Raw genomic sequence first — 24,678 nt, 5'->3', positions numbered from 1 at the left:
TTAAAATTGTAAACAAATGGTTGACAAATCCGTGCGAACGAAAGATAAAAAACAACTAACTAAACTCTGTGAAAAACGACAAACAAAAGTACGCGAAAAATGCCCACGTCAGTTTTCCAATATCAAGGTTAGAGAACTTTAACGTGATTGGCCAGTTTGTGAAAACGGGCTCACCATGCATGAACACATAAAGAATGCAAAGCGTGGAGGAAGAAAAAAATAGTAATTTGAAATTTTAAAGCGAAAGAGATTTTCTACAGTAAGAACCACATTTCGACGTCATCTGTCATTGATTACTGAACAGACACACGGTAACATGGTTAAGCAGCGAAGAAAACTAGTCATTTTCCTAGTATATTTCATTGTAGAAATAGTTATTTTTAGGACCTGACAACACTTGTCAACGGTACAAGTTCTCCTTCAACTATCTATCAGCTTATCAACACACGATGTATGAAGTCAACCGAATTATTTCGTTTGTTATTTCCAGATACACGTCCTGTTATGCAAGAAAGATTAAAACCAAAATATTCCAGTAGAACGTGCTCTCTCATATGCCTATATACGTTTCTGCCGTCGAACCCCCTGCCCTAATCTCGTACCCAGATCCTACCGTAATTGAATTGTGAAAGGGGTCGGGGTTCAAGACTACCCCTCCCCCTGCAATGATTCTCTAAAAAGGCCCATAATTCGTAGCGAGAGTCATATCACGCCATAATCAGAATGTAATGAATCAGTAAAAGCCTTTCTGAAAACCGAAGTGTTGAAGCCGGACGTTTAAGCTTTCTGTTCTCATCGGTAAGCTCCTTATACTCTTGTCACGAAATAATTCATTAATTTTTGTTAACTCTGTTTTAATTTGTAGAAGGTGCGGTGATACTTCAGCACAAAAAAAATAATTAAGTTTCTCTCCAGACGATCTCGAAGGACACTCTCTACTTCGTGTGTGTTTGCGTAAGCTCAAAGTTACATATATGATTCTTTCCCGACAGCTTCCTCATAACTCTACTCCCTAAACGGAGTAGAGTTATGTAAATCTTAGACTAGGCTTTCATTTGGTAACTTCCCGGTTAATCTAATTTGGCTAGACAATGAGGCCGAACGGGTACATAATATAGAGTACATTGAAATAATGCACAAACCCGCTGATAAGAATCTGCTTTTTTTTAAATAAGCCCAGAGGAGTTCTTGTATAACCGATTCTTTTTAGGAAATCAGGTTATAAAGGGTTTAAAACAGGTTCTTACTTTCCCAGTTGTTATCTATTAATTTGCAGTTCATATTGTTGCATCCCCTAAAAGAGACAGCTGACTAAGCAGCGCAGTTTTGTAAAGTTTTTACGTGATATGTGCATGTGATTTGTCTGAAATGACATTGCGAGGGATCTTTATGGTTCATTTCCCCTATTTAAAGCTGTTTCATCTGATTCAAATTTTGAATGAAATCTCTAAAAGTTTCAGCTTGAAATTAACATAAGGGTGCCTTTGAATTACCACACAGACTATGTACCACCTGCATTTCCACCTTTTGTTTTCATATAAATAAACAACAGCTTTCAAGTAGGACTCAAAAATGCTTATCTCGAATAATGAACCCTAGGGGAAAATTCCGTTTTCTCTACAATTTGCAATAAACTTAATTTATTGCAAATTAATATCATCGAAGTTTGTCATATTAGCGGAGAAGCAAGAGAGAATGTTTTGCCTACTGTATTTTTCTAGCCTCTATTTCCGTTTCATGCTATAAACATGTGTTATATCAGTAGCCACATGCAGTCTCAAACTACCTTTTTCCAGACAGGAAATGGCCTGTGCGCAGCCTAAAGCAGTTATGTTTGAGCTGAGTTGCGCTATCTGTTTAGAACAATTTAAAGAACCAAAAGTGTTACCATGCCTGCACACTTACTGTAAAGAGTGCCTTGTGAAACTAGTGAAGAGGAAGGGGCCTGATCATATCATAACCTGCCCAGAGTGCCGCCACGATGTAATAGTGAGTTAAGGATTTTATTATTACAACAAAACGCTTTTAACCTTTATGGATATCGATTCTTCACACTATTTGCTATACGTTTCTACTGATTTTAGATCTGGGAATTTGAAAATCAAATCGATCTTGTCAGGATAAACCATTTTCGGTGACACAACTCAGGGATCGGCCAATCAGAGGGTGGAACGCTAACAGCTGTGTGTCCAAAGCTCAGGTGCGGGGAGGGTATGTTTCGGGCTGGTCAGCTTATAACTATTGATATTGTCTAGGGGGTTTTCTTAGCCCCAAATGGTGCCATTGCGTTTTGCCTGACTGTTAGGCAAGTTTATGCCCTGTTACACCACAGAACAGCAGGAGGGTGGTTTAGTGTCAAAGTGTCAGGTTTGGGAAGGGGCTCTATTTGACATTGCAAGCATTATCTCCCTAGGTTTTCGGGCGCTTTAAACGCAGGAAGCTTAACGTCAGCTAGCACTATTACGCAGCCCACCTGGCACTGGCCCATTCGAGGGTGGGTAGCAAACAGCTGTGTCTAAAGTCAAGGGTTGGCGAGGGCACGTTTTTGTACCCCACGGTTAACTGGAATTTGTTGTCAGATTGTTAGCTCATCTTAGCAAAGCCCTTCATGACAATAATGAAAATAATAATTACTGATATAATTATTATCATCATTCTTATTGAAAAGCTTCTTATATTCTCAAATAGATTACTGACGGAGATGTTGGCAAGCTGCAGCCAAATTTTTGGATGAACAATTTCATGACCTTGCTAAGCATGCAGGACAGCAACATGTCTTCGTCCAAAAAGCCGCAGGTGTGTGAGCATTGCGACACTGAGGACCCAGCTGTGTCCCGCTGTACCAACTGCTGTGTTTTCATGTGCGAGTTTTGTGTCACTGCTCATAAAAGGATCAATGCATTCAAGGGTCACAAGATCTTATCCCTGGAGGAAGTCAAAAGAGTTGGCTCAAAGGCCCTTGTCAAGCCAGCATTCTGTGAAAAGCATGGTGGGGAGTTAGTCAAGCTCTTTTGTCAAACGTGTCAAGAAACAATCTGCCGAGACTGCACTATTGTTGATCACCGAGAACATAAGTACGACTTTGTGGCTGATATTGCTGAAAAGGAAAGACGTTCTGTGCGCGCTATTCTTGAGAAATGTACAACTAAAGAAAGAGCGGTTGCTGAGGGTCTGAAAGCGGTACAGAACATGAAAAGCTGTGTCTTAACTAAAGTCTCAGAGGTCAACAAACAGGTGGACTATTTTATTGATGAGCAAGTGAGGGTATTGGAAGAACAACGTGCACACCTGAAGCATGAAGCTTTAACACAAGGCCAAGTTAAAGTAAAGCAGCTCGACAGTCAGGCAGACGATCTTTCCTCCCTTTTGGCCCAGTTGAGAAGTGGCATTGATTTCACCGGTCAGGCAATAGTGGATGGAGATGACGTAAAGCTCTTATCCCTGAAGACACTACTTGTCCAGCGACTTTCTCGGCTTATTTCGTCACAAGACCAGTTGAAACCCTGTCAGAATGATTATATGAAGCTTCAAGTGAAAAGATCGATTAGGGATGAGAGTGAATTAGCACAAATGATTTACAAACAGTGTGACCCCCAGAGCTGCACCATTAACATGGGAGGGAGACAAGAAGGAGTGATGTATCCGACCGCAATGAATGAAAACGTGTATTTCACAGTTATCATCAAGGATGAAAGCGGTTGTAGAGTTACAGAAGGTGGGCACAAAGTGAGCATTGAGGTTCAATTAAGGAACAATTTACGACGAGTCGACCTAGACGAACGCAATTGGGGAAAAAGAGCAATCGGCAATCGGCAACTTGGCAATCGGTTGGCAAACACTTGGGTAGCACTTGCAGTGCAAGATAATGGTGATGGGTCATATACTTTCTCCTATTGCCCAATGCAACCCGGATTTTGTAGTTTGTCAGTGAAGGTTGAGGGTAAACACATAAATAGAAGTCCATTTAAGTGGCAAGTCAACCAGGCCCAGGCGTATTGCCGGAGACACGTTCAAGAAATGTAGGATTTATACAAAACATTGGGGCAAATAGGAATCAAGCTAAATGATTATTTGAAACAATCAGAAACCCACGTTTTCTAATTGCTTGGTGGGTTACAAAAGCTCTGTTTAGAGTTCTATTGCCACCCTGTGTCATCATCTGGGAAGACGGCTTGTTTTTTTTTTTTAAATCGAGGGTGGAGTATCCGTCACTTCCTACATAGAAACATTGGTAGAGGCAACTAGTGGCAGAAGGGCAATACGAGATATAGTTGACAATTTTTGCAAGAGCAATTACTATATAACAGAAATTTTATGAGCTATTCTTAAAGAGAAAGGTGGTTTAAATCATTAAATGAGTAAGTTTAAGTTTACAATACATGTTAAAAACAATATTTCAATAGATGGCTGGGGGAGCCTCCAGATATCATGGGGTTACACGAGGGAGGCCTCCTTAGAAAAAAGAAGAAAAAAAACATGTCTATGTAAGCGATACGCGTTCGTTGGGAACATTTCTTTCACCAAACCACCAATCTTAATAATCATTACATCTATCAATTGAGTAAAAATCTTCGAAGACGTCATTTAAAAGAAGCAAAAGTTTCAGAATGCCTTATATCATTGGTTCTTGAAAAATACAGACAAAATATTTAACATCAGTTGGAAATTGATGAGATCGCTAATCAATACCTCTTCTGGTATTATTCGAGTACATGGGGTTATTTGAATCTTCGGGTATTGGAAAACGATGAGAAGGCTTAATTTCTGATGGTTGCACTTGTCATGGAGAGTTACTGAGACATGCTTTTAACTTAAGATAGCCTTATCAATCATTCTCTCACCGTCCTTCAGTAACATCCTAACTTTTTAAGGTGAAGTTTACAAACGATGTTAAAGCACCCTAGATTGTACCTTGAAGGAAAAAAGAATTCATTTTATGAAAGATTAAATTTAAAGGTGAAGTAGCATATCGACCGAAGAGTTTATTCAAAAATCGCGTAATAAAATGTACCGTCAATCAGAATTTTCCCCTCGACTAAAGGTAACAACCCTCTCTGGAAGAACTTAATTGTTGATATTAAATCGAACTCATAAATACATCCTGCCTTTGAATTTTTTCCATAACCAAGATGAAAGGAATTCAGTGGAAGTTAAACAAGTTTTTCAGTTGGAACAATTTCACTAAGAAGGGTACAGTCAAAACTATTTGGACTGCTTTTCTGGATGATTTGTTTTAAGACGGGAAAGGAAGTCTAAGTCTTTCTTTTGGCGTCCTCAAGAATCAAGAAATCGGCGGCATTCGAAGAGCAAACATCTAAAATTTGCCATTTATGGCAGGTTTGTACGGGTTTGGCTGAGGAGGTAGCTGACTATGAGAAGGTCCTCATTATTAGCTAATCAGCACGAGTGTTTCTTCGCCCAGGATAAGTTTAATTAAAGTTTTGAGTCAAACCGAGAGGATTGCAAGGGATCTGGTCCTAAATATTGACACCTACCTTTCACTGAGTCCCAACGGCCCGTTTGTATTGTCTTCCTCCTTTACTTCACCTCAAGTGAGATCAAAAACTTAAACTAAGAATGGTCTATCAATTAAAATTAAATTCATGTTTATCTCCCGAAATCAATGTTAAAAGTATTTTTGTGCGAGTTTTTGTACATTGAGTAATCAATTATGGTTAAAATTGCATTTGTTTAAATTGTTTTCAAGAACATCCCTATTCTATGGAACCTGTATTTAGCGGTCACCCAGCCATTCTCGGGCGGGTGACCATTTGATACAGGTTTGACTGTATTAGAGTTCTTTGTAGAACACGGGAACCTATTTTTTTCTTTGTCTCATGCTCGTGACAAGACCGCTAAAGTCTTTCTTTAGAATCGAGGTTGCTTTTGGAAAAGACAAATTTTATTTCAATTAAAAAGGCTGCTTCAAAATCGCTGAAGAGCTCCACCAGTGACCATTGGCAAGCCGCAAAATCAAATGATGAAGTTTTAATTGAAAGGAAAGGACAACGACTTTTATGAGACAACAGCAAAAATGAGCTTTTCGCGCTCGCGCGAATAAGTGATGCATGGTTGGATGACAAATATCAAAACTTCCACTAGATGTAAATAACACCTTTCATCTCCGTGGCAAAATCGCCCAATGCGAAAATTCCCTTCAAATGAATTATCATTTGAAAAATGGCCCATAGGACAGAGTTGAACAACGAATGCTACGTCAGAGCTATGCGGTCAATAACGCAGGCTCAAGTGCACGAGGTTTCAGATTCAGCGAAATTTGCGGAAAAAAAGGGGCTAGCATTTAAACCGAGTCATTCTAGTCTTGTTGAAGGCATTTTCCTATTTCCAGTGATTTTAAAGAGAAAATTAACTTTTGAAAATGTCAAGGGAGTATACAAAGTTTTAGAGGGTTGTTCTGTAAAAGAAAAACGGCAAGGGAAACAACACCTCGAAAAAACACAATGGCAAATAAAACATGCAAACGACTCAAAATTCGTTTCACTCCAAAGTCTTGCGCATGCGGAGATGTTATTCGGCTCTGTCGGTCAATAGTGTGTAGCGATGATCAGCAGTCGTAATGCGTTGAAATCAGTGAAGCACACTAACGGTGTTGGTCGAGCCTTTGAACTTTCTAATTACAGAGGTAAGTTCCTTTTATTTGGTGCGACTACATTTTAGTATGCTAATTATCCGTTAGCTTAGGAGTGTAGCACTCTTTCTCAGCGGTAGAAAATGTCCTAGAGTATCTATGAGAACAAACTACACTGTTGTGTTCCATATCGTTTCAAGTAAGCTTACAGATACTCTTCTTCTCCAACTTTTCCTTCTTAATCCCTAAAGTTTAGTTTATTCAGTGCGTTTCGAACCGAGAAAGGTGATGTAAATCTATAAACTGGGCGTTTCATTTGCTACTCTCCTGCGTGAACGAATCTAGCCTAAGACGGAGGCCAAACGTAAAAGCAAGCAGTACATAAACAAGTAAAGTAACCTCCACTATGCTCGTTTACGTTCTAAAGCAATCAGATGTTAGCCAGACTACGATATAAGTGCAAGGGGAATCACATCACGCAAGCGAGTGTTTCACTTTGACTATTGAGAAGAATGGAGAACGTTTAATTCAAGGTAAATTCGTCGAAATGTTGAAGTATAAATTCAGAACTCAGCCAACTGTAACTAACCATGCATCAGTTGTAGATAACTCGACTATACAGAAGTGATGTATTCCAAAATTTTGGGGGATATGAGGGAGCCACGTGCACCAGAACAGCACGAAAATATATGAAAAAACAACGCATTGAAAAGTTGATGAAACACCAGCACTGTGCATGATTTACACACATAACTGAACAACTCACAAAGACACATGACATTCTTGCATGTATTGTGAATAAGGTTGATTTACCGCTAATCCTCCAGTTCTAATGTGCCTTCACTTGCTCATCGTATGTTTATTCGTTTTCAATATGTTATAGTTTCAAGTCTTCACTATGAAGTTAGTAACCTCTCTTTGCAAATCCTCTCTTGCGCACTAATGAAGTTTTGTCAGTAGCATAAGCTAAATTTAGTTCAGAGAAGGATGACACGGATTACCGATTAAGTAGGGTCCACTGAACAAGAAATCAAAACAACAAACAAGTCTTTTCGCGGTATAACAGAATTTTTAAAAATTCAAACAGGTGTTCAACAGGATGTTTATATTCATCGAAATACGCTGTAAAACAGTGTTGCTTGCTACTTCATAGCCTGTGTCTTAAAGTGTTATGAATGTTGTTTATAATTCAGCGTATTAGTAAGTATTTTAAATGACGAAGAACAAATGAAAATGAAGGCGAATACTTTACAAAATAGACTAGTATCTAATTGTATTTTTGAGGGGGGGGGGGAGGTTAGGTTGGGGGAGGACTTTACGATACTTATCAGTATTAATCAGACGTCAGAGATAATTCCTTCAAATATGTTTTTGTTGTATATGTTCAGTCAGCTTGAAAATAGATGAGGTATTCAGTTTGAATTGAATTTTTCAGACTCGACATGGCCTGTGCTCAGCCTGAGGAAATTAATAAGCAGCTGTGCTGTGCCGTCTGTTTTGAACAATTCAAGGAACCGAAAGTTCTGCCATGCTTGCACACCTACTGTAAAGGGTGCCTTGTGAAACTAGTGAAAAAAAAGGGACGTAATCATATCATAACCTGCCCAGAGTGCCGACAGGAAGTTAAAGTAAGTTCAATAATAATGAAAGATGTTACTTGTGTAGTCACAAACGTAAGCCAATATAATTTTTCTCGAGAAATCGAACCTCGGACATTTGGATTGCGCGCTATTATGCTCGACCACTGATCCACAGAGAACCCTTTGATGAATAAGACCATTATTAGGTCCATATGCGACAAGAGTTCTGCATAATGCTTAGATCAGCAATGTTGAGGGCTTTGCGGAATACAGAAAGATCTCATACGTTTTTCTGTGAGCGTAGGACGTAGAAAAACATCTAGGTCCCTCCCTCCCCCTCCCCCACGAGGAAGATTTTTATAAACACACGCTCGTGAAAACTGCTAAGGAACTGCTCCTTGTGCAAGCTGCATTTGAAAAGAATGGTGATTTCCTTTTGTCCAGCACTTGAATTCCACCTCGAGGTCCTGGACTAAGTACCCCCTACTTTTACCACTCAGTTCATGTCTCACTCGGAATGCTTACTGAAGGTTAGATTGAGAGGGGAAGTGTGAGTGGACTTAAAAAAAATAGAACATTCATTTTCTGGTTTATTCTGAAATTGGTACCAACTCAAAATATTATGAGGAAATCATGTTAAGAGAATATTCATATGTTTTAACTGAAAAGTAAGAAGTAGAAGAATAGGAAGAAAAATAGTTTTGTTTAGGTGTCAATGCTCTAAGCTTGTTCTGAGCACCAAAATGAGGCACTTGAACAAATAAGTTCCGTAGTTGAAGTGTTTTTAGTCTATTTCTACAGTTAACATTATTTGGTCTTATTTTGCAAAAAAAAAAAAAATTGAGGGTAATAAGCAGATAAAAAGCAATGGTGTTATCTCAATAATTCATCGGGACAATCTACATTGCAGATTACATGCTCTCAAAAATCGCGAATACTGAAAGACATGCACGATATCGAACTATTCAGGACACTGTGATTTCTAGAATGTTCTGTTGGTCAATGTACATTTCACATCTTTAAGGCCGTTTCGTACACTGACTTGAATCAGGGTGCAGTTTCACCGAAGAAATCAGTCAAACTTTTAAAATATGTATAAGAAATGAACTAACGCACGATTTGATCTGTGCATATCAGCGAGTTTATCTATAAAATATCTTAAAGTTTGCACTTACTCTCAAATAGATAACTAATGGAGATGTTGGCAAGCTGCAGTCAAATTTCTGGGTGAATAATTTTATGACCTTGCTAAGCATGCAGGACAGCAACATGTCTTCATCCAAAAAGCCACTGGTGTGTGAGCATTGCGACAGTGGGGATCCAGCTGTGTCCCGATGTACCAACTGCTGTGTTTTCATGTGCGAGTTTTGTGTCACTGCACATAAAAGGATCAATGCATTCAAGGGTCACAAGATCTTATCCCTGGAGGAAGTCAAAAGAGTTGGCTCAAAGGCTCTTGTCAAGCCAGCATTCTGCGAAAAGCATGGTGGGGAGTTAGTCAAGCTCTTTTGCCAAACGTGCCAGAAAACAATCTGCCGAGACTGCACCATTGTTGATCACCGAGAGCACAAGTATGACTTTGTGGCTGATATTGCTGAAAAGGAAAGACGTTCTGTGCGCGCTATTCTTGAGAAATGTACAACTAAAGAAAAGGCAGTCGGGGAGGGTCTGAAAGCAGTACAAAACATGAAAAGCCGTGTCTTAACTAAAGTCTCAGAGGTCAACAAACAGGTGGACTCTTTCATTGATGAGCAAGTAAAGGTACTAGAAGAACACCGTGCACACCTGAAGCATAAAGCTACAACACAAGGCCAAGTTAAAGTAAAGCAGCTCGACAGTCAGGCAGACGATCTTTCCTCCCTTTTGGCCCAGTTGAGAAGTGGCATTGATTTCACCGGTCAGGCCATAGCAGATGGAGATGACGTAAAGCTCTTGTCCATGAAGACACAACTTATCAAGCGACTTTCTCAGCTCAATTCTTCACAAGACCAGTTGAAACCCTGTCAGAATGATTATATGAAGCTTCAAGTGAAAAGATCGATTAAGGATGAGGGGGAATTGGCGCAAGTGATGTACAAACAGTGTGACCCCCAAAGGTGCACCATTAGTATGGGAGGGAGAGAAGAAGGATATATATATTCGACCAGCATCAATGAAGACGTGCATTTCATAGTTATCGTCAAGGATGAAAGCGGTGATAGAGTTACAGAAGGTGGATACAAAGTCAGCATTCAAGTTCAATTTCCGGAAATTTATCCTGCATTCACTGGTTATTTGCAAGGGGAAGCACTTGCAGTGCGAGATAATGGTGATGGGTTATATACTTTCAATTATTGTCCAGTGCAACCTGGACTTTGCAGTTTGTCAGTGATCGTTGAGGGTCAACCCATCTATGGAAGTCCATTTCAGTGGCAGGTCGACCAGGAACGTGACCGAAGACTCGGTAGACGTGGTGTGACTTATTAAAAAAATAGGGCGAATAGGAATCGAGCTAAGTGATCATGATTACTCACACAGGTTCATTTGAAACAATCTGAGACCCACGCTTCCTCATTGTTTTTTGGGTCACAAAAACTCTGTTTAAGAGATATATTACCACCCTGTGTCATCAGCTGGAAAACAGCTTGCTTTATTTTTTTTTGATCGAGAGTCAAATATCCGTCACTTAGTACATAGAAACATTGGTAGTGGTTGAAGGACAATACGAGACATGGTTGACAGTTTACATGGTTCGTTAGACATGAGTGCTCCGATAAAGCTGAATTTTCTTTTGCGCAAGAGAAGACTGCTTTTTGATGTTCTTTCAAGCGTGTACCAAACTGACGTTTGGTCTGTCCGATATGCTCGTGATCATAATCATTTTACGGAATAGAATAAATAGCTTCAGTTCGTTGTTCTTTTGTAACAGGATCCTTAGGTTGGGCAAAAGTATGCCCTAAAGTCTGAAAAGGTTTTTGAGAAACGTTAATGTTGTGGCTACTTAACTTCTCTTGATGGGTTCCGTAACACCCCGAATGTAAGGAATAAGAGCAAAACCAGTCGCTGGTTCTTTCTTATCAGGAGTGTTACTAGTTGTTACTGGTTTCTGGCAGCTACGGATAAATGCTTTGGTTTAGCCATTTACCTTTAGGACGTCCGCAACATATTTTCTCTCATCAGCCTTCGAATCAAGTGAAGATGGTAGACAGTCTGCCCTCCTGAGTAAAGTTTTAGCCATAGACTTTTTATGGCAAATAGGGTGGTGAGAGTCGAAAGCGAGGTATTTGTCGGTGTGGGTAGGTTAACGATAAACACTTGTCTCTAAATTCCCCTGCACACATTTAAATCAAGAAAGGGCAAGTCTCTATCTTCTTGGTTACATTCGTTAAACCTTTAAACCAGAGTGGCATCAAACCATGTCTGATTGTCCTCCTGGTTGCCTTGCGAACTTAAATTTATCATGTTTAACATTAGTGCGAAATTGATGAGATCGCTGATCAGTACCTGTATTATACAAGCGTATGAGGTTATTTGAATCTCCGTGTATTGGAAAACGATGATAAGGTTTAATTTCTGATGGTTGCACTTGTCACGTGGAGTTATTTCGACATGCTTTTAACTTAAGATAGCCTTATCATTCATTCTCTCACCGTCCTTTAGTAGTATCCTCATTTTTAAAGGCGAAGTCACAACTTGTCCATCGACTTTCCCAGCTTAATTCTTCAAAATACCGGTTAAAACCCTGTCAGGATGATTATATGAAACTTGAAGTGAGTAGGTCGATTAAGGATGAGGGGAACTACGCCCATTAACAAGGAAGGTGAACAGATGGATATATATGTCCGAGAAGAAGTTGCTCTTTGTGTATTTCACAGTTATCATCAAGGATGAAAGCAGTTATAGAGTTCCAGAAGGTAGATACAAAGTGAACATTCAGGTTCAATTAAGTCCTGTTCAATCAAAGAAGGCTACAAAGCTTACAGAAGTGCTAAGGAGCTTGCATTCCACCGTGAATGTCGGCGAGAACTTGCAGCGTAAGATGCTGGTGATGGGTCATATACTTTCATTTATTGCCCAAGGCAACCTGGAGTTTGTAGTCTGTCTGTGATAATTGGAGGTCAACCCATATATGGTAGTCCATTTAAATGGAAAATTAATTAGGCAAATTACTTGAACTGCGACGAAGACGATTTTTTTTCGCTAGTCCTCGAGCGCACTGGAATTGAGCTAAACGATAACTCACACTGGTTCGTTTGAAACAATCAAAAACGTACGCTTTTTATCATTGTTTTGTGGGTCACTCTGTGTCATCATCTGGAGTAACGGTTTTTTTTTTAATCGAGAGTCGATTGTCCGTCACTTAGTACATAGAAACATTGGTAGTGGTAGAGGGACATGGTTGACAATTTTGCAAGAACAATTTCCTTAGATACAGAAATTAACCAAGGAGACAATTTATTATTTAGTTTCATTCCTGTCTACTGACAGAAAACAGACAAAAATTTGTTTCACGATCATAGCTAGCCGAATTCGTTTGGACATAGGTTATGGTAACTTTTCCTGTGCGACAAACTTAAGCTATCGGTTTAGGGTTTGTGAGAAGAAGTAGAGATTGTTTCTCAGCCATTCTTTACTTGACTTACCTTAAATTGCATCGAGGTGTGATTACATTAAATTAGGCGGGACACAAAAATAATAGGCAAGACTGCATGTGGATACTGATATGAAGCAAAACTTTTATAGTATTAAAAAAAAACTAGAATAATGATGCCAGAAGGTAGAGTTGCAAAGGATTTGTAACAAAACAGAAAAACCTACCGCGTTTTACATATTTATGAGTACCCTGTTCCACATGAGGAAGATGATTCAAGAATATAGTGCGGTGACCCAAAAGGGCCAACGTGAACAAAGAAAGAAAACACAAACAAAAAGTGACACATTACTATATTAAAAAAAACCGTAATAATAACAAGAAAGCAAAACTTAAACAAGAAAATCACAACACTAATATAGTGACTAACTGACACTCAACCAATAATTAAATGGTAACAAACAATCATGCGACCAATAATAATAATAATAATATTTATAACAATAGTAATGGTCATGATAACTTATAAGGACTAACTTAAGATCCACTGGGATCCAATAATGATTTAACTAGGCTTCCTTTCATTTTAACTGTTAATCATAAATAATTTTCTTATTTAATCAGCAATCCTATTTTGGTAAGACTTTAATTTCGTACATCGAGGCATTCCACGTTGTTGGATTCCGCCATTCCGCTACTCCATCATTCCACCATATAGGGTCACCCCGTTGAACTCGCGAACTTGGCGGCTCATTTGGGCATTATTCACTGATTGAAATAGTAAAATGCTCTCTTTTCGAATAAACAAATTTTTTGTTCAAATTTTACACGATGTGCAGATCAAACCTAATTACTGGATATTTTTCGTCATGCAAACAAAATGACAACTAGGTACCACTCCCCTTCAGGCGTTACATTCCCGTGGAACGCCTGTTTATTTCTGCTCCTGTCATGACGGAAGTTGAGAGTGGTTGTGTGTTTTACTCGTTTTGACCTCTCTCAAGAGCTTCGGCAGTGTACAGTTTGTTACTCGGTGAGTGTTCCTTTTATAACTGAACGTTCTTCTCCACAAGGTGTTGCTGAACTGCAAGGAACAGATAACAACTTGCTCGTACGACGCAGCGATCTGCTTTTCTTTTTGCAAATGTGGCGCTGAATTGAAAGGAGATCGAATTTTTATGAATTATCATGAGTCTTTTCAGGTGCAATACCCCATCAAATTTTTCGAGGCCACTACGGAAAACCATGTTTTACGGGTATATTCTGCCTGGAAAAGAAGCCCGACAGTTAGGACGAGGTTCAAAGTTGTCAACAATTTTGACTCAAAGGATACTTAGTTCACGGATACGTACCTTTAGTAAGAACACAGTAAGCCACTGAAAATTTTTTTCTCCTTAATAAATGTTGTTTGATAGAGGAAAGACACAAAAAAAATTTGGTTTACGAGTGATTAAAAGTAATATCAACAGCCTTTTTACTAGCTTTCATGTCCTCAACAACCTCAAATCACTTTTACAGGTGTACCTTGTGGAATCAATTCCCTTCCAAAAACCTCTTGGTAGAGAAAGGTGTCTGTTTTAGACACAGCATCCTTAGAAAATCAGAAATTGTCTTTTCTCCAATTCTCCAATTGTCTGTTCTCCAATCACTTCTCTTGTGATCTAAACCAACAAACCTTAAATCTGAGCACTGTGAGAGATTTGGTGCAAACAGGTGAATGTATGAATCCTGTTATATTTTGATCTAAATATTTATTGCCTTTTCTCCAGAAACAAAACCTTGGTCCAGTTAGCCATACTGTATTCAGTGGGATTTCTTTCTTGCCTAGGCCATTTCCCTGGGTTTAAGAAGATCATGGCCACTAGTAAGCGATATGTTCCTCCTTTGTCTAAGAGTAAAGGATCAGCAGGAGCAGCAGCAGAGTCAACTAGGAGATTAGATGACCTTGTTCAAGATTCAATTTTTACTGTGAAACTGGGGTCAAAAAATAATTACAGTGAGTCTAACTCAGAGAAAGTAATTTTGCAATAGTGTTATAATGCTTTACAGTTTACATCAACAATTTTGACAAATCTCAGTATGCTGTATGTATACTTGTTATTTATCTGGTATAAAGTGAAATTATACTATATTCAAATTATAATTTTAAAAAAGCCATTACCAGGAACTGCCTACATTTTCATTAAAGTAAACAAAGGTATTCATGTAGCTTATCTTGTTATTACCCTGGCCTATACTTTTTCTCAGCCCTCAGAATCAATGTAACTATTGACAATTGTTATGAACCATTTTTGTTTGTGGTCTTTAACAGTTAACTCTGGTCACCCAGTAAAAGAGTATCCCATTGTAATGAAAGAAATTATTATAAAAAGAGTATTTTTCTTAAACGCAATTGAAATCATTGTGCAATTAACAAAAAGGGGAAAAAAATCTGCTCTTAAGGAAGGAGTTCTATCACCTTTCTTCTTGGACATTTCACATCTTTCTCTGAGGAACCAGGGACTAGTGATGAGTTTGAGGCATGAATGGAAGAAGTAAGATCAACACTCTTTCTCCTACACATTCCTTTTCCCCCCTGCATGCTCATAAGTTTTTCCACTAAGCAGCATCCAGGTACAAAGAAGATTTTTATCATTCAAACATTGAAAATAGTTTGTCTCTTTTACAACTTTTCAAAATTTATACAGCATGTGAAATTAATTTTCAGGTGACCTTCCGTTTCCTGAAATAACAGGCAAGGATGAGAGTAACTCAAACATTCAGCAGTTTGAATTTCCTTTTAAAGAAAGGGAACTGCGAAAATTGATGCTGGTAAGTGAAAAAAATCTGTGGCTTTCAATTATCATTTAAAAACACACTGCCATCGTTAGGCTTTTTGCCAGCAGTGAAAAACCAAGGAAGTTATTCAGTACAATAATTGGTGATAATTTCAAAGTTTAAGATACTTAATTAGTGAAAGATTTATTTATGTGACAGATTGTGCCTTTTGATGGTTGATTAGAAACTTGTGAAAAAACTGCATCAGTCATTATTTGAAAACCAATAATTTAATCAGGTTGAATCAAGTTATCAAAGTGTTGCTTTCAAGGCTAAATTTCAGCTCTGTCCATGTGGGTTTCAATAGCCTGTTTTATTTTTTTCATAGTGGTTTCGAGAAATAGGTTGGAAAGACCAGGGTGCTGAGTTGCAATTCCCACCAGATCTTGAAAAATCGCAGCGGAAACAAGTTCATGACATTGCACAAAGCTTTGGTCTGGGAACTTCCAGTAAAGGCTTTAATGAAAAGGTAAGGGTCTTGTAATAAAAAAGATGGTCTAAGCTGTAGGTTTTGTGCACTTCTTTCTGTACAAAAGCTATGCAACAAATGGTTTGCTGGAACCTAAGAGTAACAGATGACCATGTACCCTGATCATCCAGGTGAGAGCATCCCTGAAAAGGACCATACAGTTGTAGATAGTAGTGGCTGAATTGACCCTCATGATGACTTCTGCCAAGGTTGTTGAAATGTTGGCTTGACTATTGATGGTAACTGATTCCTTCTCAGGATGTCTCTCACCAAGATGATGAGACACAATCAAATGTACACAAATTTGTTGAGCAGGCATCTTAGATTATCAGGAGAAGTGTAAGAGGTTGAGAAGGAAGGCCCATGTTAAATTTTTATTTTCTTTTGCCTTAATCTATTATCATAATCTGAGACAAATGACAACAAAAATTTAATTGTTTGGAAAACAAAACTCAGTTATATCAGTTATTTGAGACACAACAAGGGAAAGGGGCAGGTCCCTACCCCCATTGATCATTATTACAATTAGCATTAAGTATTTATGACTTTTGATAATTGGTGATTGGTGTATTAACCCTTTAATTCCTGAGAGTGACTAGCATCTAATTTCTCCTTTACAATATCACCACTGAATCATACATTAAGGTCATGAGAATAAAGGAAATGATCACCAACCAAAGAAGCTCTTGATTGTGAGACAAGTTCTCCTTTTTAGCACTTAAAGAAATGTGTAGAGCACAGTATGGAGAATATGCATCATGATGTTCAGGTGTAAAGGGTTAAAATGATGTGGGAGAAGTAGTGATCTTATGGTTAGTGTGCTGGAGTCTGAGTCAAGAGGTTTGGCTTTGAGACTTGGCCGGGTGAATGTGTTGTATTCTTGGACAAAACACTTCACTCTTACAGTGCTGCTTTCTACCCCAGGAGTGTGAATGGGTTTTGGTGAATAGTGGGGTAAGTCTAGGGAAATGCATTTGATGGACTAGTATTCCATCCAGGAGGGAGTAGTGATGCTCCTAATCACTTCATGCCAAGGAAACCTGGATAAGCTGCAGCTGGGTTGGCCACTTGGTTTGAGTACAGACTTAACCTTACATAGTTTTTTTTTTAACCTTACTATAAATATATTACTACAATGACTCTTGATAGGTATTAAGAATTATTCATCTTTTTCTTCAGCGTTTTATTAGTGTATACTCAATTGAATATGCTACTCTTGGTGTTGGTAAAAATTACTTAACCAATGAAGAAAAAGAAAAAGCCAACATCATCTGGAAACTTGTTAAACAACAAGGAGAGGATGAAGAGTATAAAAATTTCAGTCACAATGAGATTGATGAGATGGTCCTTGCTAAAAATCTTGATCCACGACTCCAAGAATTGTGGGACAAGAGAGAATCCTTACTGGTAGATGACTTCAAAGAAAAGTGTAATGTTACTGATGAGTAATTCAGGCCTTGGTTTGTGTTGTGTCAGTTTCAATTTAAGTTAGTTATTTATTAAGTCTCCCATACATTGGTTTGTTTTCACCTCAGAGATGGTTCTGCACAAAGGTCAATCTTAATCAGATATTCTTAGTGAAAGAAATTTAGTGGGTAAAATTACCTACTTGTAAAGTATACTGTTAAGTAAAGTGTAATTTCTTCCAAAGAAACTACTATAGAAAGAGAAATTGTGACTCTCAAAGTGGATGTCTGTGATAACAAACTTTTATTTAGATAGAGAGCTAATGCCCTGAATCCCATCCTCTAATTTTCTCTTGATACATGCTATATTTCCTTGAATAAGCTTAAAATTTTGGCTAAGTGGAGGGAAGCTATTTGAAAGGAGGGTGTTTTATCCAGGAGGGATAATTATGAAGTTAGTGCAGCAATAGGACAAAGATTAAAACAGATGATGTACATAAATGTAAAGCACATGGAGATAGAAATAAGTGGAATGGAAAAGAAACTATTCCCCTATACTGATTCCAGATTGTAATTGAAGCTTAAAAGGTTATGAAGAAAGTGGAAATAGAAACAGTGAGGGAGGAAGTGGGGAAGGGGGGGGGGGGGCTCATTAGAGAGGGGTACTTAGGTACTTATTGGGGGGTGGGGACTTCTTAGAGTGTGGGCACTTATTTGAGGAGATGTGGTATACGCACATGGCTTGAGTGCATCATCAATAAGAGTGAAAGAAAAATTCCTTGTTGATAGGTAAATTATCAAGGGTGGAGACAATTTCTACCATCTTAAACACAAACTTTTTCCTTTGATAGTGGAATAGTGCAGAAATGGCCTGAGTTTGAGCTGTGAAGTAAACTACACCACCCCTCCCCTGGGGTTGAACTTAACTGGATTCAATGTTTATTAAGTCAGGAAGAGAAATAAAACCCAAATTTAAGTTGAAATATAAAAAAAATGTTTTAATAATTTAATATGGGTTGTCTTTACAATAAATATTGGTAACAATACTGTATCTGGTTTCCATCTTTATGGTGTTGGATTTTCATTGAAAAAAAATGTTCTACCATCATGTGGCATTCTTATATCTAAATGTCCAATTAAAATGAACAATTAAGTTTCAGAGTCAAATAGTTAACTTAACCATTACATGATAATTTTTATGACTTTGTGATTAATAAATGTTGATTCACTTTGTCTGGTTTAGTTTTTTTAAAAGTCCATCTTGTCCCTTTGATGCAGTGTTCATAACTTCTTGAGGGCTAAGAAATTACTGTTGAATAATCTCTAAGCTGAAGTTGAAGGAATTACTAATCTATTTTGGCTCCACCTGAGGAGAATAATACAATTAAAAATTCAGTTCAGGAACCCAATAACCATATTTTCTTTTGTTTTCATTGTCATAAACCTAAACAATCATGGAATGGGCATTTTGAAAGTTAGCACTTCCATATTGCTATCACTTTGTGTATAGTTTTTATGGAAAGATAATCCTCCAGTAGTCAGCACAAACATATTTCTATAATCACCTGAGCAATTATATTGCATTAAACTGAGATTTTCTCTTGTTGCCTCTTTCAACAACAGGTGTTCTTTAACTTGAAACACTTGCTCTTCAGTATTTCTAGACAAACCTGCCATTATCATGGCAGCTTGCTGCTTTCAGCGTGGCTTAGGCCTTAACAAGTCAAAGTCAACCAACCATTGACTATAAGTCCACAACTTGTGAATCATTTAATGTTATCTGCCTGACAAGCCTTTCACTCAGTTTCCAAAGCTTGGCAGCTGTTTCAGGATTCTTAGCTTCATCTGATGGCTTGCACACACTACAGTTATTAAAATAATGCCCTCCTACTTTATTAAGCTCTTTGGATGTCGCACAGTACACAACAGTGGCTGCACCTTGTGCCTGGAAAAAGGAAGGTAAGTTAGACAAGTTTAATTTTAAGAAGGTCTCTTGTAAAAAACACAAGGCCCACTACTAACAACCTTTCTCCCTGTAACAGCCACATTTTCAGCTCATTTGTTAACTATTTATTAACCTTTTAACTCCCAAAATTTGATTCTTAATTCTTCCCTCTATCAGCTATACATTTCCTTGTAAATTAGTTATGAGAATTTGGTGTTAGATCAAGATAACTTCTACCTACAAGTTTGAGTATTCTCATAACAGGTTTGCTGGATAATGTATGGATATTATAGGGAGAAGTTACAAGTACAGGTATGTTAATCACTTGTGGGAGTTAAAGAGTTAAACTTTTCCACAATGACCACTCGAATGCTCCCATTACCAATTTAAAAAAAAAAAACTTTCAACCTGGCAGAAAACACAGGTAATGCCCCTTCCTCTCTAAAACACCACCTCTCTCCCCAAAGGAGGTGAGGTGCTTAGAATGACATTCCTGATTAGAGCTACAGATATCACAAGGTACCATAAGGTACCTCTTGCACAGCCACTATAGATTGGCCTGAAGTCCTTCAAGTTTATTATTGTGTATTACAAAACTTAGAACTTACTGGTGTCTTTGCAAATGGTCTGGCCATGACAAAGAAGATCCAATAGAACCATGAGGTATGAGACAGTGAAGTGTAAATCAAGTTCCCAGGATGTACAGCATTACATGTCACTCCTTTTGGTTTCAAGCGACGATTCAGTTCCATGGAAAAGAGCAAGTTACAGAGTTTGGATTGATTATATGCCACAATGGACCAGTATTTATCTTTAGAAAGGGGTAGCTCTGACAAAGGTAACTTTGTAGAGTAGGTTAGGTCAGGAAACCTAAAGAAGGAGAAAAGACTTAATCGATAACTTATCATCCAAATAAACTCAAAATACATCTTTTGTTTCAGAGAAAAAAAATTAATTTTTCTCAAAAGTTTTTGTTGTTTTTTTTTTTACCAAGTTGAACCCAGATTGCATTATTTATTTTCCACATTCAAAAATCAAATGATCAAATGATCAAATATCAAGATTCTCCTTAATTTTTACTTTCTCTACAGATGTGGAGTTCCAAAGCTTTGCACTTCTTAATTAATGTTGCCAGGATTTATCAGCAAAAAGTTATCAGTATAATATGAAACAATAACACAGTACTGCTACAATACTTGAAATTAGCTGACTTTTCTCGTTATTTTCTTATTTCTCTCAAAATTACTATTCAGTGTTTTCTACAGTACAGGTATATTGCTTTTTGGAGCTAGCCCTTCCAAATTGGAAACTGAGGGACACAAAAACAACAGAGTCATTATGGCTAACTTACACTGCACAAAAGCCCAAACTGTGATTTGGTGAAATGAACACAGATTTCTCTCACCTGTGAGACTCTGAAGACAAAACTACAACTCTGGCAGGAGATGATGAGCAAAGAATGTCTTCAATCAACTTCACAAGGTAGAAATGGCCAAGATGATTGACACCAAAAGTGCTCTCAATTCCATCCTCTGTCTTGCTCCATGATAAACCAAATACAGCAGCATTACAAATAAGAATGTGAAGAGGACTGGAAAAAATCACAAATTTGAGAAATAAAATTATACATTTAGAATTACCAACTTGAAGAAGAAACTGTAAAATTTTAAGAGAAATTTGGCAAATGAATGAAAGATAAAAAGCTGTTTAGGTACATGTGATTTGTGAATTTTTCTAAAAATTAATGCATGAAACAGGATAAGGACTCCTCCTTTGCTTTTCTTTATCAAGTTAACTAGTTTACACTTTGTGTGCACTTTTTGCATTTTCAAACTCTTACTCAGTTTTTGAAAATTGCACACAGCACATTCCTTTCTTTAAAATATTGCCTTCTGCCAAAATGGTTAAATAATTGATTTAGAGTGGGTTTCACTCACAGTTTCCGCCCTCTAAATTCTTCTGCAAAGTTTTTGATACTTGTAAATGATGCCAGGTCTAGCAACATAGCTTCCACGTAAGCCTCAGGGGTCTACAGCATTTGAGGTAGTAAGAAAATAAAACTAAATTTTAAAACTAGGAAAGTTTGCTGAATGTACTGGTTTTAACTCCCCACATGCTTGATATAACTTAATAACAAAACTTATAAGAAATTCTGAAAATACATCTCCATTAATGTACATATAAAATTAAATATTGAAAGTACAGTAGGAATGACCATTGTACTTTTTGATCAAGAACAGGAGATGTAGATTGTAAGAACATGCATGTTTTATTGCCAAGCAAGAAGAACAAAACTAAACTAAGTCACACCACAAGTGCATAATGATTCACCCTTTTTGTATGCAGTGCCCTGGGTACTAATAATATGATGACTGCTGGCCCAAAATGGAGCCTACTGACAATTTGAATTTATTTTAGTACTGGAAATATCTAAGAGTATAGTAAATAAAAAGTAAAATATTCATAGGAAAGAAATTAACAAGAGTAAACATTTCAGTTAATGACCTGTACTTGTCTGATCATAGCTGCTGCCCTGTTTGCTTTGTTCATGTTCCTACAAGCTAAGATCACATGAGCTCCGTGAAGTGCCAGTGCCTTGGCAGTCTCAAAACCTAATAATAAGTGTTGGAAATTCAATTAACAACAAATAAAAAATGAACTCATGATTAAAAAAAAAAAAACAAAACAAACAAAAAAGATTTCATTAGTTTAATCTTTTAACTCCCATAAGAGACCAAGATAGAACTTCTCCTTAAAAAATATCAATACAATATCAAGAAGACAAGTGACGAGGACAAAGAAAGATATAAATTTTGGGATTGTTAGTTGATCCAATACCAAATACTCCAAACTAATATTGCAATATTTATATGACAGACAGTAAAGAGAATTACTAATGAGATCTTGGGAGTTAAAGGGTTAAGAGGAGCGAAATTTTAAAATAGGATAAAAATCAATTGAATACTGCCTCACTACCTGGGTAGGACTTAACCTTTCGACTCCCAGAAGTGATTAACATGTTACTTCTCCCCATTGTAACCATACATTATCCAGCAAACAGGTTGTGAGATTACTCAAACTTATCAGGTACATGATATTATCTAGATTGAACACCAAATTTTCGTAACCAATTTACAATGAAATGTGTAGCAGCTGGAGGAGAGAATTAACAATCAGATCTTGGGAGTTAAAGGGTTAATCATTACTTCATGTAGCTACAGTTTTTGTTGGCTTAAAAACATGGATGAGATCAAACAAAGGAATGTTTTAAACAAGGTAAGAAGAGAGGGCATTGAGATGTAATGATCCAACTAGTAAATGCTTAAGGTAAATCAGAGGACAATTATAGTTAGGTTTGGTGTGATAATAGTAATCTGAGAGCGAAAGAAACGATGCTTGTTGCAGATAGCTGGCCTTCAGGAAAGGTTCAGTTATATTTTAAAATGGTTCCTGAACACAATGTGTTAAATGTGCTAACCTATGCCACTATTGGCTCCTGTCACAATGGCAACCTTTCCACTCAAGTCCTCTCCATTTAACACATGCATGGCTGTAGAGTGACTATCCAACTTTTTTGAATTTTTTTTACTTTTGGTGAAGTTCAGGGCTATTCTTGGGTCAGCATAAGTGGTTACTCTATTCACAGAACTGTTAAAAGATTGTACCAATCAATGAATGGAGACTAAATTATCTTTAAGAATGGATCCTACCATAACACAAGATGAGAACTTGGATATATGTCAGCTCTCCCACTACAACAAGAAGTCTTTAGGATACCAAAAAAATCTCCAGATCAACAACTTGTTAAATTTTCCATAAAATAGTAAATCTCAGAATATGTTTGCACATAAAAGCGAAATCAAGAAAAATTTCATCTGTATCAAAAAATTGTTACCAGTGACAGATTTTCTTCTTAGGGATGATTGTTTCAAAAGAATTTTTAGGGGGACTTTATCCAGACATGTGCATCTACATGACAAGTGACTTTCAGTTTATGGTCAGAGATTGCAACAAAGCAGTCATTTCTAATTTCAAGTTTTTAAAAAATAAAATTGGGTAATGGGTAATGACCCCCAAATCAAGCATCTCCAAATACTTAATATTTCCAGAGGATAGTATCTCTGTGATATGATTTCAAAGAGATTAAATTACTCACTCAAAAAAGAAAACACTCCCTTTACTGTCATATAATTGTTGCCAGCCTTGTGGAAGCTCTACAAAAACAAATTTAAAAAAATTATAATCTATTTGTAAGCCCTATCAGAGCTTCAAAATCTGATTAGGAAATCTCCATTTCCATTTCTCAAAATTCCTTGTAAATCGATTAGAAGAGTTTTTGGTTATGGAGATAACACCTTGCAGAAAAACTGGCAATTCTTGTTACCTTTCTGACATTTCGAGAAGAAATTACATTTTATACGCTTTTAAGGTTGAAAGGTTTGACATAATTAACAAATTAATTTGTAAATCATGTAATTTGAAATACCTCCACAGACTTTGTATCTTTTTCCCGACGTTGGATGTTCCCACTGAGTTGATTTTGTCAAATGACTATAAATATTAAATTTTTATTATTTTCATTTATTAAGAATAAGGTAAGAAAATTTTTAAATTGTCACAAATCAATTGAGCGAGATCAACAATAAAACGTCCAATATCATTGTTTCCATTATGAAAAAATTAAAAGCGAGTTTGTAGGACGTTATGTTCGACAAAAATTTATACAGAAAAGGAAAAATGTACCTTATGAATTAATATAAATATCTTTTTCATAAAAACCCTCTAATTTATAACGATCACAACTCAGTTCCTATACTGGAACCTGCATCCGTGAGCCGGACAAAAATGTTTTGGAACATATCCCTCAAAGGACCTTTCATAAAACTAGGTTGAAATCACGAATTAAGCTATGGGAAAAGACTCACTTCGCATAATAGATCCTTCCATCGTCCATTGTTCTTATTTCCCATCCAGGCGGCAAAAAGTGTTCCTCTGGGTTTTTAAACTCGCTGGTTTCTTCAAACACCAACCCGCCATCCTTGGCAGCCATTTTGTACCTTCGGCCGACAAAGGACTGGGGCGGCCCTGAAGCAATACAGGCAACCCACGGCCGCAGGGGGTGGGGGGAGGAGGGGGGGGAGTGATAGGACGTGGTAAATAGGGTAAAGTACGTCAAATAAAGAAAAAAAGCGAAAAAAAAAAATCACAGGAACAACAATGGAGAAACAGCGGGAAAGATTGTTATTATCAAAGACTGAACATACATTGAGCTCTGTCCTTTTTAAGAGGAGATGTGTGCTGA

At 37.4% G+C, this 24,678-nt stretch overlaps 4 protein-coding genes across 7 annotated transcripts; 3 read left to right on the top strand and 1 right to left on the bottom strand.

Moving 5' to 3' along the window:
- The first annotated feature begins 727 nt into the window (after positions 1-727).
- Positions 728-5,035, top strand: LOC131777842 (E3 ubiquitin-protein ligase TRIM45-like). Of its 2 annotated transcripts, none has more exons than XM_059094197.2 (3): positions 728-798; positions 1,797-1,989; positions 2,689-5,035. In XM_059094197.2, exons 2-3 carry the CDS (start codon positions 1,804-1,806, stop codon positions 4,021-4,023), a joined length of 1,521 nt encoding a protein of 506 aa, XP_058950180.2. In that variant the 5' UTR covers positions 728-798; positions 1,797-1,803; the 3' UTR covers positions 4,024-5,035. The 2 variants fall into 2 exon arrangements, with proteins under 2 accessions (XP_058950180.2, XP_066020203.1); XM_066164106.1 differs by lacking the exon at positions 1,797-1,989 and adding an exon at positions 2,085-2,200 and having other exon boundaries at positions 763-798.
- Positions 5,036-6,566: 1,531 nt separating this feature from the next.
- On the top strand, positions 6,567-11,642 carry LOC131770621 (E3 ubiquitin-protein ligase TRIM45-like). Of its 2 annotated transcripts, XM_066164073.1 has the most exons (4): positions 6,568-6,643; positions 7,017-7,122; positions 8,025-8,217; positions 9,355-11,642. In XM_066164073.1, exons 3-4 carry the CDS (start codon positions 8,032-8,034, stop codon positions 10,633-10,635), a joined length of 1,467 nt encoding a protein of 488 aa, XP_066020170.1. In that variant the 5' UTR covers positions 6,568-6,643; positions 7,017-7,122; positions 8,025-8,031; the 3' UTR covers positions 10,636-11,642. The 2 variants fall into 2 exon arrangements, with proteins under 2 accessions (XP_066020169.1, XP_066020170.1); XM_066164072.1 differs by lacking the exon at positions 7,017-7,122 and having other exon boundaries at positions 6,567-6,643.
- Positions 11,643-13,684: 2,042 nt separating this feature from the next.
- On the top strand, positions 13,685-18,050 carry LOC131777840 (uncharacterized). 2 transcript variants are annotated; one of them, XM_059094193.2, is made up of 5 exons: positions 13,685-13,772; positions 14,509-14,735; positions 15,447-15,550; positions 15,885-16,025; positions 17,205-18,050. In XM_059094193.2, the coding sequence occupies exons 2-5, from the start codon at positions 14,594-14,596 to the stop codon at positions 17,472-17,474; spliced, it is 657 nt and encodes a 218-aa protein (XP_058950176.2). In that variant the 5' UTR covers positions 13,685-13,772; positions 14,509-14,593; the 3' UTR covers positions 17,475-18,050. The 2 variants fall into 2 exon arrangements, with proteins under 2 accessions (XP_058950176.2, XP_058950177.2); XM_059094194.2 differs by having other exon boundaries at positions 13,698-13,772; positions 14,568-14,735.
- Positions 18,051-18,436: 386 nt separating this feature from the next.
- LOC131777839 (WW domain-containing oxidoreductase) lies at positions 18,437-24,432 on the bottom strand. Its single transcript, XM_059094191.2, has 9 exons — positions 24,302-24,432; positions 23,863-23,927; positions 23,533-23,590; positions 22,855-23,024; positions 21,882-21,988; positions 21,314-21,405; positions 20,782-20,967; positions 19,985-20,246; positions 18,437-19,376 (listed from the first exon to the last, which is right to left on the bottom strand). The coding sequence occupies exons 1-9, from the start codon at positions 24,424-24,426 to the stop codon at positions 19,176-19,178; spliced, it is 1,266 nt and encodes a 421-aa protein (XP_058950174.1). The 5' UTR covers positions 24,427-24,432; the 3' UTR covers positions 18,437-19,175.
- Between the last annotated feature and the right edge of the window lie 246 nt (positions 24,433-24,678).

The sequence above is a fragment of the Pocillopora verrucosa genome, chromosome 3, assembly GCF_036669915.1.
Source record: "Pocillopora verrucosa isolate sample1 chromosome 3, ASM3666991v2, whole genome shotgun sequence".
Lineage (NCBI taxonomy): Eukaryota > Metazoa > Cnidaria > Anthozoa > Scleractinia > Pocilloporidae > Pocillopora > Pocillopora verrucosa.
This window is presented reverse-complemented; position numbering and strand designations above follow the sequence as displayed.

Excerpts from the sequence above, each read along its gene's own strand:
- LOC131777840 (XM_059094193.2), top strand. The coding sequence starts at position 14,594 with ATGGCCACTAGTAAGCGATATGTTCCTCCTTTGTCTAAGAGTAAAGGA. Across the intron at positions 14,736-15,446 it reads GGGGTCAAAAAATAATTACA|GTGACCTTCCGTTTCCTGAA; the intron begins GTGAGTCTAACT and ends ATTAATTTTCAG. Across the intron at positions 15,551-15,884 it reads AACTGCGAAAATTGATGCTG|TGGTTTCGAGAAATAGGTTG; the intron begins GTAAGTGAAAAA and ends TTTTTTTCATAG.
- LOC131777839 (XM_059094191.2), bottom strand. The coding sequence starts at position 24,426 with ATGGCTGCCAAGGATGGCGGGTTGGTGTTTGAAGAAACCAGCGAGTTT. Across the intron at positions 23,025-23,532 it reads GGGAGTGTTTTCTTTTTTGA|TTCTGTGAATAGAGTAACCA; the intron begins GTGAGTAATTTA and ends ATCTTTTAACAG. Across the intron at positions 19,377-19,984 it reads GACCATTTGCAAAGACACCA|GCACAAGGTGCAGCCACTGT; the intron begins GTAAGTTCTAAG and ends TCCTTTTTCCAG.
- LOC131777842 (XM_059094197.2), top strand. The coding sequence starts at position 1,804 with ATGGCCTGTGCGCAGCCTAAAGCAGTTATGTTTGAGCTGAGTTGCGCT. Across the intron at positions 1,990-2,688 it reads AGTGCCGCCACGATGTAATA|ATTACTGACGGAGATGTTGG; the intron begins GTGAGTTAAGGA and ends ATTCTCAAATAG.
- LOC131770621 (XM_066164072.1), top strand. The coding sequence starts at position 8,032 with ATGGCCTGTGCTCAGCCTGAGGAAATTAATAAGCAGCTGTGCTGTGCC. Across the intron at positions 8,218-9,354 it reads AGTGCCGACAGGAAGTTAAA|ATAACTAATGGAGATGTTGG; the intron begins GTAAGTTCAATA and ends ACTCTCAAATAG.